Below are 18,813 nucleotides of genomic sequence, written 5' to 3'. Positions count from 1 at the left end.
CTAGAGGAGATCAACCCTGACTGCTCTTTAGAAGGCCAGATCCTGAAGCTAAAACTCAAATACTTTGGCCACCTAATGAGGAGGAAGGACTCACTGGAGAAGAGCCTAATGCTGGGAAAGATTGAGGGCAATAGAAGAAGGGGACGACAGAGAATGAGGTGGCTGGATGGAGTCACTGAAGCAGTAGGCGTGAGCTTAAATGGACTCCAGAAGATGGTAGAGGACAGGAAAGCCTGGAGGAACATTGTCCATAGGGTCGCAATGGGTCGGACACGACTTCGCAACTAACAACAACAACAACAACAACAACAATTTTGTTCATTCTCCGATGTGTTCTTCTTAGAACTTGAGCAATCAAACTGATGATAGAGCACTAAGATATTTCATCAGATTTTATGCTATGACTGTGCAGTAAGTTTTTAGCCTCCAGCCTACACTACCTTTTAATGTAAAACTTGAGACAGAAACTATCTTGAAAAAAACACAAAACCTTAACTTGGAATGAAGGAAGTATGTTGCAAAAATAATATTCTATTGCATCAGCAGGTCATCAGTGTACCGATTCAGTAATACATGAACAAATCTATTCACTAAAATAAATGGTCCACATTATTTGCATTAAAAATAATATAGTAATTACTGACGAATCAAAAAATAATTGATAACACTTTAATTTTTTGAAATAATGTAAGAACACAAATTTTGTTACTATATGCCACAGCCCTTTGTCCCTGAGTAGTTGATTTTGAACAGTTTGAAATATATCTTCAACTGATATTATCTTAATAGGCAAAACGTAGACCTATAAATATGAAAGTCTTGCAGTAATTACTGAGCAGAACAGAAAAAAGTATTAAAACTTTAGCATGTTACAAGTATGATGATTTCCTTTTCCTGGAGGCAGAACATTGTCATATTCTGAAAAGTGGTGTTTATTTTTGGACTCCATAGAGATCCTAACTTGAATTCTTTTAAATATTTTGGATAGCCACTTCTATCATTAGCTGTTAGCCATATTGGTAAGGGATGGTGGGAATCATAAATCAAAATATATACAGATAGGTAGAAACTGATATATATATACACAATAGCTTATACCTACATACAAAAAGTTTCAAATGCATACTTTTTAAAACTTGAAATTACTCATCTTGAGTCTGCAAGTTTTAAAATCAAAACAGCTCTTTTGAATTTAAACCACTTATGAAAAAGATTGGAGCAAATCTCAAGCTGTTTTGTATACCCTTAATGGTTTGTTAAAGGCATGATTTACTAAGTTTTTTTTTCTCTTAAAGTATATCCTATTTATTTTTATGTATAATATAGTGTAAGATTCAGAGAAAAATGCTTGGAACTGTGGAGCTCACACTTAAATAGAGTTTCACCTTTGGCTTATATGATCCTCGGATTAAATGCTAAAGTTTTAATACTTTTTCTGTTCTGCTCAGTAATTACTGCAAGACTTTCATATTTATAGGTCTACCAAATCCACTCCCCCAACAAGTACAGTAGCTACTTAGAAATTTCTCATGGAATAAACTTGATTGATTGATTGATTGATTATGTGCCATCACATTGTTTTCATCTCCTAGGAACCACATAAATAAACTTTCTCCATGATGATATATCTCGAATATGTACTTTCAAGTCTTCTAATGGTGTACTCATTGCCACTATAACTGAATCCATCCATGTTGTTGCTGGAATGAAATATACTATTTTTCGTTTGTTTATATAGTAAGCTGTGTACTCATCTACTTCTTATTGATTATCCTTTAAAGGAAGAGTATATTAAATTCTGAGTATTTTTTTTAATTTTCCCATCCACTTCATCTGCATTGTTTTATTACCACTGAGCATCCATCATTAAATTGGCAGAAAAATTGGCAGAGGAGATGACTTTTTCATTTTCTTTAAACACTTTGAAATATTTAAAATAAATTTCAATGAGAAATCATGAGAATAAATTCAGTCCTGATTCTCATCTAAATAAATATGTCAATGACTTTGTTAGCCACATGGGGTGGCTAAATTGATATAGGATGAGGTGGGGGACCCTCCTTAGAATAGACAGGAATCTTTTTAGTTTCTTACAATAGGTAACTCAGCTTACAGAGTATGAAACAAACTCGGCAGCTAATAGCTTCAATGTTCTTTTCAATTAGCAGATCTCCTTGCTCATATTTCCTTAAAGTTTTAATTTAGAATAATTATTATTCATCTTCTTAGCCAATTTCTCTGTAGGCACTACCATCCCACTTATTTCCCAAGATCAAGCAACAGATTTGTCCTTTTTTTGGCAGTCCGCTTGCCAGGTGCAAGTTTAACAAAAGCACCTTTATTGCTGTTTTTATCTTTACCCAACAGGGATTACTTGCTGAAGGAAGGCTGTTGATATTTATTAATTGCATGAATAACGTTAACATTACAAGACAGAAAAATATGCATAGAGTGAACTTATACATTAAAGTTCAAGAAGCAAACTGAAATCTGTTTCTCCATAGAATTTTTTAAAGCAGCAATTTATTAGGCATGAAGGTATACCAATATGACCAGCCTTCTCTGTTTAAATATGTATTGATCTCAACAGTCTATTTCCACCTAACCCTATCCAAACTAAGAGCAGAAAGAATGTAACCACTTTTGGTATGGTAAATGTTTGAAAAAAAGCACCCAAGTCAAAGTCACTAAACAGAGGCCAACTGCCTTGCTGAGTTGGACATTCAAAACTGCCTATTGAAACAGTCCAGCTTTGTTTCATGTGTTTTTGGATATAAAAATAAAGTGCTCCTGATTTAGTTCATGCTTAAAGCACTGAAAAAAAATATATTTGAATGTTTTATAATTGAAATGCTCTGTACATCTCTATAAATAACATTTAACAACTGATATAATAAAGCAGCATTTTACAACTTTGGAATAATTGCAAAATTCCTATAATTGGGCATTCTGGAAATAATACCTTTTGGGAGTTGTTGTCAGGGTTCTCCCACTAAGCTGAATTGGTAGTTTATAAAGAGGAACTGAAAAATACAGTAAAAAAAGATTTACAGGTAGTCCTCACTTACCAATAGCAATTGGGACTGAGAACTCTAAAGCAATGCAGTTGTAAGATACAATGTCAAGTGACAGTGCCAACTTACGATGGTGGTTTGAATAGTCCCAGTTGCCACTGTTATTGAACCCACATGGTTGCAGCACTCCATAGTCATATGGTTGCCATCTGTGACCTCCTGCCAGCTTTCCCATTAATTGCTTGTTAGAAGCCTGCAGTTAAAGTCACAAATGATGATAATGTGACTGCATAATGTTGTGACATCCTAATTGCAAGCTGGTTGCCGAGGGCCTGAGCTGTGATCCCATGACCACGGGAATGCTGCAATTGGGGCATCTGTTAGAAGCCATCAGGCCTTGTTCAGTAGGGTCATAACTTGCTGAATGAGTAGATGTTAAGTGAGGACTACTTGTATTGTATAAAAGCTAAAGGACTCCTTATGAAATGGTCCCAGGTATTGCTGTGAAACAAATGCAGGATTGATTTATGATGAAATCAAAATTAACTTCTCATGCTTCTTTTCCTGCCCACACAATATAATGGGCTATAAGCCCATTTCTTTTGGGAGGAAGAACAGTTCCCACTGATCTCTTGGTTTGGTAATAGAGCAGCACCTGCAGGATCTTATTGTTTTCATCACAGTGATGAAAGTTATATCAGACCACAAGCTTTGCCCCCTTGGGGCATGTTGATTGCATAACTTTGACTTCCCCCTTGCCCACACCATGGATGCCATTAATTAACAGACTGATCTAGTATCAGGCTGTTGCTTGTGGCGAACCTAAAACTGGCTCACACAGACATATCCACAATTATACTCACAGTCTTGTGTTTTGAAATTTTAAACCATTTGTAAAACACTTAAGGACTATGACATTTTCCTTGCTAGAAAACCTTGGCAATTGTTTAAATTTAATAGTGAAATATTATATAGGCTTACTCATCTTTAAATGGTTCTTTTTAATAGTCACTCATGCATTTAGGTTTTCATCTAGAAGTGTTTAAGATTATAGGTTTACTGCAAATTGTAAAGACCTTAAAGATTTAATTTTTACAACATTGTCTTTAATTGTTAGCAGATCCAAGAAGTACTGTTTTATCTAGATCAGTTGAGATATTTAGTGAAGGTTCAAGCTGCATAGTGCATACAGCTTGAATCTTCATCTGTTAGTAGCAGGTTGAGGGACAAATTGTTTCTGGAATATCGAAGAATAAGATCTCTGTGTATCAGATTTTCACAACAGATTTTTAACTAATACATTAAGTGGAACATGTATTACGAGGGCAATTCAGAAATAAAACTCTGTTTGATTATCAATGATACACTCGCAGATACAGAACTTTTATTATACACATTATTGTTTGACATATTCGCCATTCAAATTGAGGCATTTGTCATAACGTCTTACAACTTTTGAAATTCCTTAGTAGTAGTCGATCAGTGCCAAATCTGGGCTATGGGATGTGCGTGATGAAAAACATCCTAATGGAACTGCTTCAAAAGTTCTTGGGTGCCTCTAGTGGCATGCAGGCGAGCATTATCGTGAACCAACACCACACCAGAAGTGGTGCCATAGAAAATCCTGCCAAATGTGAAGATGCCAAATGAGTATTGCTAGTGAAGTTCATGGAGCATGGTTTGATCATCAATTCAGAAGTCTACTGTGAAACATTACAAAAACTCACCCGAGCCATCTATAACAAGCATCAGGGCATGCTGGCTTCCAGTGTGGTGTTGGTTCACAATAATGCTCGCCCACACACTACTAGACATACCCAAGAACTTTTGAAGCTGTTCCATTGGGATGTTTTTGATCTACCCACCCCCCAATGTGGCACTGAGTGACCGCTACTAAGGAATTTCAAAACTTGTAAGACATTATGACAAGTGCCTCAATTTGAATGGTAATTATGTCTAAAAGTAATGTAATGTTTTAGTTTTCTCATGTGTATGATAAAAGTTCTGTATCTGCAAGTGTCTGGCATTGATAAACAAACTGAGGTTTATTTCTGAGTTGCCCTCAGACATTTAACAAGCATATAGTTATTGCTTTTACAGGAGAAGCTATCTGTAGGAACCATAATCAAGAACTTCACTAGAGCTGATATTTGCAGTTTCCAGAATAATTCAGAATATTTGAAAGACGCTCATGCCACCAAGCTTTGTTTAGTGGTTAAAGCTTCAGGCAAGAAACTGGGAGATTGTGAGTTGTAGTTCTGCCTTAGGAATAAATGAGCCTTGGTGGAGCAGTGGGCTAATGCCTCCTTAAGTAACACCAGCTGCCTGCAATTAGTGCAGGTTCACATCCCAGCTGCCTGCAATTAGTGCAGGTTCGCATCCCACCAGGCTCAAGGTTGACTCAGCCTTCCATCCTTCCGAGGTAGGTAAAATGAGGACCCAGATTGTTGGGGGCAATTAAGCTGACTTTGTAATAATGCTGCTTGGGGTGTGTGTGAAAGCCCTAATAAGCAGGCATATACATAGAATGAAGGCTAAGCTTGTAAGCCGCCCTGAGTCTTCGGAGAAGGGCGGGATATAAATGGAATTAAAATAAATAAAAAAAGCCAGCTGAATGATGTTGGATCAGTCATTCTCTCTCAACCCTGGGAAGCAGGCAATGGAAGACCATTTCTGAAAACCTTTGCCATGAAAACTGCAGGGACTTGTCCAGGCAATTGCCAGGAGTAAAAAAAGAAAAGAAAAGAAAACTGACTGAAAATACAAACAAGTATTAACAAGGAGAGGAATAGCCCTCAACCAGAAAACAACATCAGCACAGCACCTTCTTGCCTCAGCCTCCAGAACCTCCCCAAATATAGGATCAATAATAGTTTATCCCTGTTTAACCTATTGATTGGGCCAATACTGATTGGAATAAATGATCATGCAGATAGATAATGAAGATTGAGTAGAGGTAGTCCTCACAGTGACTATAATTGGGACCAGCAAATCCATGACTAAGTGCTGCAGTCACTAAGCAGAAAAATCATGTAATCATGATAGACTTATGTTGTCACTTCCCATTTGGTTATTAAGTGAGACATCATGTGGCTTGCAATCTTGCAGCTTGCAATCTTATGTGTGTGTATTCTTTTTAAAGAATACTTATAGGCTACAAACCAAAATATGTATTTCCCAGAGCTTAACTCCACCAAGTAGAGTTGGAAGGCCAAGACTCATTGCACAGGTAAGTCGTAGAAGTCATTACACAGGTAAGTTCAGAGGGGAAGAGGACATTCATCAAAGATGGCTCTTATACTTTTTCCTCACATACTATGAGTAGTGTGTTGATAAATAAAAAATACATTGCCCCAAGTCTCCAATTCAAGTGTGAAGAAACACTATTTTTTGGTGAATGAACATTGATTGTACTTTCTAAGAGCTGACCCCTCAAACAGAGATACCCTGAAAACCTCTATGATGAGAAATTATAGTGTTTTTGAATGGATGAATGGTCACTGAGTAGAACATGATGAATAAAAGAATATTTATAAGCTAGCACCCTGGCTAGGCTTCACTCTTTAACCTGTAGTGGCCTGAATCTCCGAGTTGCAGTTGCCACCTCATTCTGTGTCTTATTTTGCCACAGACGCCATACAAGAGTAGCATGACCTGATGGAGTTGTCAGTAGAAAGCCATCTATTCCTCTCTGACCCTTCCATTTTATCCTGTGCTTTTGTTTTTTTTCCCTAGAATACATGATTGCAGTTCAAGGCAGCTCTACAAAAATAAATGATGGGGCAGTCATATCTTATACACTTACCAAGCAGTAACAGCTGTAGATTGCACTGACTCTCTAGAATCCCAAATTTGTGATTTTTGTTTGGCAACATTAAAATAGAAATAAGTACAGGGGATTCTCACAGTCACTTAGTTTCCACCCTTAGTCTCCAACCCTATACCCCCATGACCAGTTTGTATTTTCTGTTGTATAATAACAGCCACTCTCTCTCTCTCTCTTACATGCAGCTATTTATGTTAACAGCAAGCCATTGCAAACAGGAAGCAATTAAAAGCATTTTGATCTGGTTGCATAAAGGACTCACTGTGGACCTTTTCTTCAAGAAGTTTAGACTTTGCAAAATTCTACCCAGACTGAAGCTGGACAGCCTGTCTAAACCAAATCTCCTCTGGAATTTCCATTTCCTTATTGCAAATGCCTAAGAACAGCAAAGTAGTAAAAAGAGAGATAGATGATGATGTCATCGAATCAGTCAAGGACCTCTTATCCAATGAAGATTCCGTTGAAGACGCTTTTAAAAAAAGCGAATTGTCAGTTAATGATCCAGAGGACAAAGATGTAGATGTAGAAGAGGGATCTGATGTAGAAGATGAGAGACCAGCCTGGAATAGCAAGCTTCAATATATTCTGGCCCAAGTTGGATTTTCTGTAGGCTTGGGAAATGTGTGGCGTTTTCCATACCTGTGTCAAAAAAACGGTGGAGGTAAGTCTGTCTGTTGAACTCAGGGAGGTAGCTAATGTACGGTTCAATATTTCTTTCTTATCTTATTCCTAGCACTGAGGTATTCAGACTGCTAATAAGCAAACGTCTTAACATCCCCAAATCAGCTGCTGATAGAGAGTGACATCGATAATTTTGAAGACAGGAGCAAGCAAATTGTTTCATGTTTTCTTCCTCTGCTACAGACTTAATGAAAAATCTCACCTCTGTAGTTCATACCACAGGGTGAGAAAATGCCCCATTGGTGCCAACAGGATTTTTTTTTTTATCGATGCAAAGAACAATTTTAAAAGAGCAATTTTCAGCAGAAACTCAGCAGTGGAAAACATTGAACTCTCTTGCGTGCTCGCCAGGTGAATTACTGATAGTAAGCACTCCATCCAATATCAGTTGCTTACATCTTTATTTTTAAAAGTTTACATCTTATATAGTTGCATGAAAAGCATTGCCTGGTTTGATCCCTGAATGTTTATATCTTTCACAGCTAAATATATATTTGTTCTTTTAAATCACTAAAGAAAGTTGATTGTAATTCAGAGGCTTTCATAGTTTATACCATGAAAATAAATGATTACATGTTACATTTGTTAAAGTTCCCTCACATTACAAAATTGCAAAATTACAAGAATGTTTGTTTGTGTGTGTGTGTGCACATGGAGATGTTATATAGCCATCCTATCCCTTAAGATATCCCAAGGGGGAGATAGAAGTCATATAAAACATTATAGATGGGGCCATCACATTACATCCATCTCTTTTTTTGAAATATAATTCTGTTTACTCAAAAGTCAACTTCATTGTATTTATGTAAAATTGTGGTATTAGTCGTTTTGATAGAACTATTTGCTGATATAGATATATACATAATTAACTCCACCAATTGTTTACACTAGTATGGATCAAAAAAGAGAGTTATATAGTCCTATATAGTTACACGAATAAAAGAAAAAGAGAAAATTTGAGTTTGTAAGATTTTTAAGAGCTGTAGTTATAAGGTTTGTTAAACATTTTAATTTAATTTATTTTTTTTAAATACTATGTATTCTCCCCTCCCCCAAGTAAATGTCTGAATCTTCATAGCTGGAATTTATTATAACATTTTTTGAGAATAAACATCCAGATTGCAAATTGCAGGCAATTTTCCCTATAGTTGCAAAAGAGACCATCAATAGCTTCCTGCTGCTCTTCACAATTACTGGATTTCATGTAATTAATGAATTGTTTGACACTGAAGCTAGCAGAGATATTTAGTGATAGGCTGTTTGGCATGCAATGTAATTATCTCGTAATCACTGCATGCAAACTACATAGGAAGAATTATTTACTAATTGATAGAACACTGTATATTTTATTCATGATATGTTTATTGGACAGTTGATCTTAACAAGTTTTGATCATTCTCATTTATGGTTGCATCAACCCACCTTAAACATGGTTGGGGGCAACATTACTTTTTCCACATGCTACAAACATTGGTGAAGGAATAGCATGCACATTACATATATTATAGCTATTACTGTCAAAAACTACACATTCGTTTATATATCTATGCAAACATTTTTATCTTTGTATAAAAATTCAAGGCAACAAATTATAGAGGGACAGAATCAAGATCATGTGCAGTGTTAATATAATTTTATAATGCCTTGGTAAGACCATCTTTGGCGTTTTGCATCCAGTTTTGGTCGCCAAGGTATAAAAAAAGATTTTGAGACTCTAGAAAGAGTGCAGAGAAGAGCAACAAAGATGAATAGGCTAAAACATATGAAGAATTGGGTAGTTTAATGAAAAGAAGGACTAAGGGCGACATGATAGCAGTGTTCCAATATCTCCCTCAAGGAAGAGGAAATCAAGCTATTCTCCAAAACACCTGAAGGCAGGACAAGAAGCAGTGGATGGAAACTAATCAAGGAGTGAAGCAGCCTAGAAATAAGGAGAAATTTCCTGACAGTTAGAATAATTAATTTGTGGAATGACTTGCCTCCAGAAGTAGTGGGTGCTCCATCACTGGAGCTTTTTAAGAAGAGACTGGACAGCCATTTGTCTGAAATGGTATAGGGTTTCCTGCTTGAGCAGGGATTTGGACTAGAAGACCTCCAAGGTCCCTTCAAGCTCTATTATTCCATGATTCTGTTATAGATGCAAATTAAAGCAGTATTTCCAAATTAAATAAGTCATACATTGGCTCAAACAGAAGTTTTGTTTAGGAGACAGTATTTACAACTTATGGAGTTGGGTGCTTTTCCTACTCTAAATACTGCAAAAGAAAAGAGAAAAATCTCTTCCTTTCCTGCACATACAGTATCCTGTACTTTTGAGCAAAATTGCAGAAGTAGAAAAATGTTACAAAAATGAATATCAGGTGGTTAGGCAGATGAGAATGATTATTTTTGCTTAAGATCCTAAAAATCTTTGGGATTTTATCACTGTTTTTATGTAATTTATTTGTTTTATTGGGCATTATGGTTTAATCTCTTCTTAATTTTTGTATTTCTGTATTTTAGTATTTATTAGTATTTATTGCCCTGTTCACCGCCCTGAGTCCTTCGGGAGAAGGGCGGTATACAAATTAAATAAATAAAATAAAATAAATAAATAACCACAACATAGTAACATTAGGTACCCTTGGGAAAGAATTATATAAAATATGTCCATTTGTGTTTTAATGTCATAATATCACTAGGACTTTGCTCTACAGGTTGTTCAGTATATGAATATTACTCATCCTCTGTTTGACAGGTGCCTATCTTGTGCCATATTTAATCTTGCTGCTGATCATAGGAATACCACTTTTTTTCCTGGAACTTTCAGCGGGTCAAAGAATCCGCCGTGGGAGCATTGGGGTATGGAATTACATCAGCCCCAAGCTGGGTGGAATTGGATTTGCAAGTTGCATAGTAAGTAACTTCAGATTATGTGATTCTCAAATCTTAATACGTAATGGGAATATACAGTTTTTTGCTATCTTAAGATGTCAAGCTTGTAGTATCAGTTCTAACTGGTTGAATTATTCAAGGAAAAGATGAGATCCATTCTTTGGGTGTGTCCAAGTAGAAGGTAGATAGTTACTGTCTGCATGGAGCCAGTTTAATTCGGATTCCTACATAGATGAGGGGATTGGACTGAATAGCCAAAGTAGCTCCTTTACAATCTCTATGATTTTATAAAAGGTAAGATAAAAAATCAATTAAAAAAGACATATTAAAATCTAAAAATTTCTTTCTATTGGGTAGGAGAAAATAATTTTTCTTCTTGGGGAATCTGATATCTTCTCCAAAGTTTTAGCAATGCAAAGATGGTGATGCCCTTTACAGAGTACTATTTTCTCTGTATTCTTGAACAATCTGAAAGAACCAGAATGTGTAGCAGTATGTGTACATTAAATACATAGATAGATAGATAGATAGATAGATAGATAGATAGATAGATAGATAGATAGATACTGTAGATTACCATCCTTCTTGTCCTAATAAATGGGATGGGAGGTAATACCTTTTAACTTCATTTAAGTTGTCAAATGATCAGTCTTGTGATCAATAATCACACTGAACTAACCCTGTTATTTATTTATTTATTTAATTAATTTGTATACTGCCTATCTCACTGTCTCAAGAGATAAAGATGCTGTACAGGTTTTGTCACCTGGTGGCACATTTTAGCTGTTTCTCATTTGAGAAGAAACAACATTGTTTCCCATTTGCTGTTTCTTATGTGAGTCCTCAAGAAGCAACTGAAGTAACAGGTTAATAAAATGATATTCCCAGAATGTAAAGGACCAAAATTATCAGGGTGCTTAAAGCTTTGAGATACATATATATGTGTGCATTTTACATATATATAAATGCATGTGACATACATGTGCAAACATATATACAAACGTGGACACTACAGACAAAAGTCGCTTACATTTAAAACAAAAACTGACATTTTATTGAAAGGTTTTGGTGAAGTGATCTGAGGAATTTCTGGAATCAAAAAATATACATACATGAAGCATGGCTGCCAATCCTTGGAAGGAAACATCAGTTTGCCCTTGAACTATACTGGACTGTTGCTTCATCAATTCAGGAGATAATTCAACCAGAGTGCAGGCAGACTAAATAGGTCTCGAAGCAGGGTGAAATGTCACAGAAATGAGTCACAGAACATAGCTGAAGTGATAAATCTATCTGGGAACAATACAATGAGATTTCAGTGTTTGCAGCTCTGTCAAAACAGAATGTGCAGTACTGGAATAAAGAGAAAACTCAAAAAAATGATTCAGAGTTTGGTCCATGCATAAACACTGCAATTCTTTACTATTGTTCAAACCAGTCCATCATTTTTCAAGGCTTTTGTGCCCCTAATTGAAGCGTTGCATTAACTCAAAAATAGATTCCCTAAAAACAACAGAAACCTGGAAAACAAATTGGGCTAGGCTGATGAATAACAGACAGATTAAGAGTGCCATAGTCAGACTGCAAATATCCAAGGATTGTAAATGTTAGATAGCAGCCAAGAGTTAATTTTTCTGTGTTTATTTGGTGTCATCTAGTGGTAACTGGGAGTTCTACAGCCTGGTTTTTTGTGATGCCCTCAACCCCCGCTGACAGAAGAAAAAAGGACATCACAGGCAGTTCTTCCTATGAGGATTATATTGCAAGGGTTGCTTCTAATTGGGAACAGCAGTCCTGAATGGCACTTAAATTAAAACAAAAGCAGCACTTTCAGTTGATCTAGAAACCTACTAGTCTGTGGTTTGTCTGTGAGCTGCAATGCAGGCCATATGTTCATGGTGGGGAGTACCATCCATCCAACAGGCTGCTGTATTCTGTATCAAAGTTTACAGTAGTTCACATAAAGTGCATTGCAATAATCCAAGTGAGTGCTTATTTTGCTAGGTTTATATGCTCCTCCATTCATCAGCTTATAGATCTTCAAAACACTCCTGTATTTTAATTAACATTAAAACCTAACCAGAGGGCTAAGAAGTTTGAGGGTTGTGTTGAGGGATCTCAGCTGTTCCTAGAGAAAGCTCTGCACTCTTCTAGAGAAAGCTCTGATGTTCCTGGGATCTGTTGGAGCCACTCTCCCAGCTTAATGGGCCTATACAAATCTAACATTGTTATGGGCTGTCTGATAGATAGTGATAATAAGGACATGGGTCACTGTTGTGACATTTTTCTGTTCCAGATAGGACTACTGCACCATCCAGAGCCAAAAAAGTCTCCAACAGCCACAGCTTCCACTTACTTATTAAACAGTAGCTCTGAATACAGGACAACTCCTAATCACAGAACTGCTGTCTCAGAGATACGGCTTCTCTGTCAAGAGAAAACCCAATTCTTACATTTAATCTATATCTTCCCGTCCAAATCCAACACTCTTAAGGAATCTACCTTTAATGGCATCTCTGGCAGTTTTGGGATGGCAATGTTCATTTGAATTTCATCTGCATAATAATGATTCTTCATTCCCTAACTGACAGTAGCTCTCCCAGTGGCTTTGTAGAAATATTAAAAAGCATTGGAGACTGGACCAAACCCTGAGACACCCACAAAAGAGTGGCCACTGTATTGATTCATTCTGCCTCGCCACTGACTGAAATTGCTAATTAAGGAACTGAAAAGCAATGACTCCAGTCCCTAGTCAGTTCAGGCAGTCCAGAAAGATGCCATATGCAATAGTATCCAAGACTGCTTAATGTAAAATAGGAGTAGGCAGTGCTTTTTTTGTAAAAGAAAAAGGTGCCGGAACTCACACATGTTATACAAGCCACCTTGCCTACCCTACAAGGTTCCATCCAAAAAAGGTGCCGGAACTCCGTTCTGAGCGTTCAATGAGAAAAAAAGCCCTGGGAGTAGGAGGGGTGTCAAGAATGATATATCAAGCAGGGCTGTCCTTGTCCTGTGCCCATCCCTAAACACTGACTAAAAGGATTTAGATAATCCGCTTCTTCTAGGACATGTGGCACATCATCAATAGCATTTTCCCCAAAGAGGAGTTTGGAGACTAGATAGTAATTGCCAAAAACAGCTGGTCCAGATAGGGTCCCTTCAGTAGGAGGAACAGCACAGATATGTTAGCTTTAAGAAAGATGCTGTGTTCTGGAGCAGTTCTTCCAAATCATTTCTGAAGCATGCACAGAACTAATGTTCATTTATGAAAACTGTATTTTAAATGTTTGCTTCTTTCACAGGTATGCTTTTTTGTGGCCCTGTATTACAATGTCATCATTGGATGGAGTTTGTTTTACTTTTCTCAATCCTTTCAACATCCATTACCATGGGACCAGTGTCCCTTGGTGAAAAATTCTTCACATACCTGTAAGTGTTAATTGTAGGAATGTATTGTCTTTTCTCTCTCTTTTAAACAATGCACTTTTTACTGAAGCCTTTAAATGTTTTTCTTTAAATAGTGAACAAAATGAAAAATAAATAGGTGTAGGTAATTTGGTTCACAATGTATTGATCTGGCAGCATTGTTAAATAAATTTGATTTCCCTCATCACCATTATTAGCTTTATAATAAAACTATTCTTATCAACCCCTGTATCCCATCATTAAATATTGGAAGAATGACTAAGAGCTGGAGAGGCCCGTTAGATGAGCCATGTGTCTTTGTAATGAACTGGCAGATTTAGAGAAGGCACTGAAGCATGTTGTAGAACTTCAATAGCTTTATCATCCATCACATATTGCAATACAGTATGTTGAATTAATGTGCTGAAGTAGGATCAGAGACCCAAGTTGAGGTCAACTCCCATTTGGTGACTTTGGGCCACTCTTTCCTGGTTAAAAGAGGAGTCCCTGTAGATTTTACTCTGCTAGGTGTTGCTGACTATAGGGGGTGGTGTTCATCTCCATTTCCAGGCCATTGAGCCATGACTGTCCAAAGACATTTCCATGGTCATGTAGCCAGCATGACATGGAATGCTGTTACTTTCTCATTGAAGTGATACCTCTTTATCTACTTGCATTTGCCTTTTTTCAAACTGCTAGGTTGGCAGGAGCTGGGGTGAGGATGGAGCTCACTCTGTCGTGTGGCACTCAGGTCTTGAATGTGGGCTGCTGGCTTTCCAGCCTACAAACACAGCTGAGACACTGTGCTGCCCTTTCCTGGTTAGCATACTAGTAAATCATGGCATACTGAGTGGCTACTATTCACCAAAATGGCCTTTGGACAATGTTAATGGGGAAATCATCAGGTTCCATTTTGAATATTAATCAAAAGAGTGATATTATAGATTTGACTTTAGAATGAATTACTCTGAAAACAAGATTTTCTTCCCATTCTTTTTACAATAGTCTTTCCCAACCTGTTGCCCTCGAGGTATATTGTCCTACAATCCCTATCAGTGAATGCAATACACTGGAGGAAATCTAGTTGGTGAAGATTAATCTATTACCTCAAAATTTATCATACATTCCAATTTTTTATTATGCACATAGTGCAAAAAAAGAGAGAAGGGAATCTTCTAAAGAGCTCCATCAAAATGTGTGATCAATTTTAAAGTTGAGATCGAAATCATTGCAAACCCCAAATATTCTGACTGGAAACAAATGAAGTAAGTAACTTTTAAATGTAAAATTAAATTTAAATGCAAAGTGTCTCCAGTTCATTTAATGGAAGAGAGTTAGAATTAATTGGCTTTAACAAATGTTAACATGTTAATATCACTTCCCTTGACAGTGGAAAATGCATGTTCTGAAACCTTTCCTTGTTGCATGCCAAATATTTTCTATTGCTTATAAACACAGTTTGTAAATAACTTTCAGACTGAATTTCACACTAAGGACTCTCTTGTTAAAAAGGTAAAGGTAAAGGTTCCCCCGCACATGCGTGCTAGTCGTTTCCGACTCTAGGGGCCGGTGCTCATCTCCGTTTCAAAGCCGAAGAGCCAGCGCTTGTCCGAGGACGTCTCCGTGGTCATGTGGCCGGCATGACTAGACGCCAAAGGCGCACGGAACGCTGTTACCTTCCCACCGTAGTGGTCCCTATTTTTCTACTAGCATTTTTACGTGCTTTCGAACTGCTAGGTGGGCAGAAGCTGGGACGAGTAACAGGCGCTCACTCTGTTACGCGGCACTCGGGATTCGACCCGCCAAACTGCCGACCATCTGATCGACAAGCTCAGCGTCCTAACCCACTGAGCCACCGCGTCCCTACTCTCTTGTTACATTCACTCTATTTCCATAAAGTTTAAACAGTAGAAAGCCCAAGAGACTAAAGGAAATGCTTGTGAACAATCAGACTATAATCTGCCTGCTTGATAAATCAGCAAGTTTTAAGTAATCATAGATGGCTATAACCTTTATGGCATATCCAGTAAAATGCAGTCTATCTTTTAATTTTATTTATCACATGATGATCAAGTAATAGAAAGAAATCTTAATTGCCTGATAGAAATATATATATAATTTTCAAATGTTACCACAGTCTACTTTCTGAGGTAACTGTTTTGTATTGCTTCTTGGTATTTGAATCATACAAATACTTATAAATCAGTATTATTCTAGAATGAATGACTTTTCTTAAACTCCATATTTGAGATAAAATATATGGTTCAGGGGGAAAAAAAGATTCAGCCATTTGGCTGAATAAGTGCTTTTTCTAAGAGTTTAATTGAAGGGAATTTCCTGTCAGAATTCTTTAAAAAGAAGGGGAAAAAGAAGAAAATGCAGAAAAAGGGTAGGTAGGTCCCACAGAATTCAGGGGATTTATTTACAACTAAGAGTTTATAGTACACAATTCATGAAAACTGTGGCATAAGTTGACTTATTTTAATATAGTATATTTTCCCTCATGTATATCAATTCTCATTCCTTTGAAGCTGGATATTTCTGAAGGAAAAACAAAAGAGACAATTTAGTTTAATGCAGCTTATTCCTTCCTTCTAGTTTGTCATGCATCTGGCCAAATATGATGAGATCACCTTGTTATGCTTTCTAACTATCCTGACTTCATGCTCTCTACTCTAGTCAGGTGATGAAAAGTTAAGTCCTCTCAACTGCTTGAGGTTCCATACACAGATATGAAATTATAGTACACAAAGCCTGTCCTGAACCCATTTAAAATTGGCTGTGTATAGATTCACCTTCAAAAGACAAAGTATGGTTTGCGATATGATGGATAGCCTTTGAGGTATAAGAATACTTTAAAATAATCTTTTTAAGTACTGTACTTTGCAGCTGCCATGCAATTTGAGGGGGAAAAAACAAATACTCTTTAATACTCTTTGAATCTTATTTTACTCTTTGAATCTGGATTATTTCAGAGCTGCTATTTAAAATAGCACTGTACTACAAAATCCCTTTAATTGTTCTCATTCAAGTGAAGGGGAAAACAATTGTTCTGAATGAGGTGCAGGAGTCTTGTAGTTATGAGATGTAGGGCTCTTGTACTGTAGTGTAGTGTAGATCAAGTAGTGGGCAATGAGTGTTGCCCCTTCCATGGTACATTCATCCCTCTGTAACTTCCTTGGCTTCCAACACCTCAATAAATCCCAAGAGAAGACACCAAAAAAGATCCTGGGGCCTTCTTCTTTCCCAGTGGGGAAGCAGAGACAATCAGAGAGAGAAACTTGAAAATGTAACCAACAGAAATTAGAAACAAAGTAAAAATGATTAGTGGAGATTAGTGGAGGAAAATAAACATCTTTTGCATAGGAGAAGAAACCATCTTGGAAAGTGAAGAGTTTGACAGAGTTAAAGAGTTTAAAAAGTCTTGAACTGCTTTTGAAGACAGTATGGGACTAACTGTAATTATTGGCATTGTAGAAGTTTAGAACAACATGCCAACAAAATATTTATAGTTTGGCTCATTTTTTCTGAGTTCTTAAATGTAAATATCTAAATATGGTCCAAAAGGCAAAGCAGCAGATTGCAGCAATTGCCTTAAGGCTTTTGGACTACTTCAAAGAGTTTTGTATTACTTTATAACTCTCTTCTCTTCTCTTCTCTTCTCTTCTCTTCTCTTCTCTTCTCTTCTCTTCTCTTCTCTTCTCTTCTCTTCTCTTCTCTTCTCTTCTCTCCCTCTCCCTCTCCCTCTCCCTCTCCCTCTCCCTCTCCCTCTCCCTCTCCCTCTCCCTCTCTCTCCCTTTTCTCATTTTCTGGTTAGTTGTGGAGCCAGAATGTGAAAAAAGTTCAGCTACGACGTATTACTGGTACAGAGAAGCACTCAATATTTCTAATTCTATATCTGAGAGTGGAGGTTTGAATTGGAAAATGACCATCTGCTTATTGGCTGCATGGGTTATGGTGTGCCTGGCAATGATTAAAGGCATCCAATCTTCAGGCAAAGTGAGTATTGCCACCTACATTCTTATTCACCACACCCTTTTGCCTATTTTGCCATAAAGTTTGCATGGGCAAGCTTGAAGATATGACTCACTGAGTGTGCTTGTGTATGTTTCTTTACACTTTCAAGTAGAAAAATGTTGGTACAATAATTTTTAAATTATAGTCTGCTAAAAATAAAAAAAACATCTTTGAATAAAAGAAGGGATTATTGTGGCATGAGAACCTCGATCTCTTTTCATTTGCTATGAATAATAGTTATAATTACATCTCACCACTTAATTAAAAAAAAGAAAAGAAAACCCAATTGAGTGGGGTAACTAGCTCTATTTTTGAGCACAGTTTGCTTTATTAATTTGATTTGGACTAAGTCTGAGAAATAGTGAAACAGTCAGTTCAAGTATCAAACATCTGTGATATAATCATATAGGAGACTTCAACAGCAAGAAAAAGATTCACTCAAAAAGATTCACTCGCCCCGGAGCTATGGAATCGGTTACCGGTTGAGCTCCGGATGGCGCCCGACCTTCGCTCCTTCCGTCGCGACCTAAAGACATTCTTATTTGAACAAGCCGGCCTGGCCTGATGGGGGATGGGTGGGGTTATTTATTGCCATTTTAATAATTTGTATTTACTGTTTTTACTTGGGCATATATTTAATCCCTTTTAACCTTTGTATTTTTGTATTTTTTATGCTTGCCCTGTTCACCGCCCTGAGTCCTTCGGGAGAAGGGCGGTATATAAATAAAATTATTATTATTATTATTATTATTATTATCAAATAGACATGCAATCTTTTAAGGAAACTGTGAGTGGGGAGATAGAGCTGAACAGTTTTGCATCACTGGAAAAAGATTGGAGCGGATGTAAAATAAGAGCACAGAGCAGTTGGGGTTCAGAATAGGTAGTACAGAAGATAACATGGCTTTATCTGAAGAAGATACATAGAGTGGAAAAGAGAACCGAATAGAAGTATTAAAACTAATCACCTAAATTAACCATGTTGAGGAAGAAAAT

The 18,813-nt window shown here is 36.9% G+C and overlaps 1 protein-coding gene across 1 annotated transcript in view; it reads left to right on the top strand.

Moving 5' to 3' along the window:
- Window positions 1-7,212: 7,212 nt before the first annotated feature.
- The window catches only part of SLC6A15 (solute carrier family 6 member 15), a gene marked incomplete at its 5' end in the record, with an annotated part of 29,722 nt that continues 18,121 nt past the window's right edge, over window positions 7,213-18,813 (top strand). Inside the window, 4 exons of the mRNA XM_081331837.1 lie at window positions 7,213-7,501; window positions 10,259-10,416; window positions 13,698-13,824; window positions 17,618-17,799. Coding sequence (XP_081187963.1) covers window positions 7,213-7,501; window positions 10,259-10,416; window positions 13,698-13,824; window positions 17,618-17,799 — 756 coding nt within the window. The remainder of the gene's footprint in view (window positions 7,502-10,258; window positions 10,417-13,697; window positions 13,825-17,617; window positions 17,800-18,813) is intronic.

The sequence above is a fragment of the Vipera berus genome (genome assembly GCF_964194415.1).
Source record: "Vipera berus genome assembly, chromosome: 6".
NCBI lineage: Eukaryota > Metazoa > Chordata > Lepidosauria > Squamata > Viperidae > Vipera > Vipera berus.
Note: the sequence above shows the minus strand (reverse complement) of the source record. Positions and strands in the feature narration are given on the sequence as shown.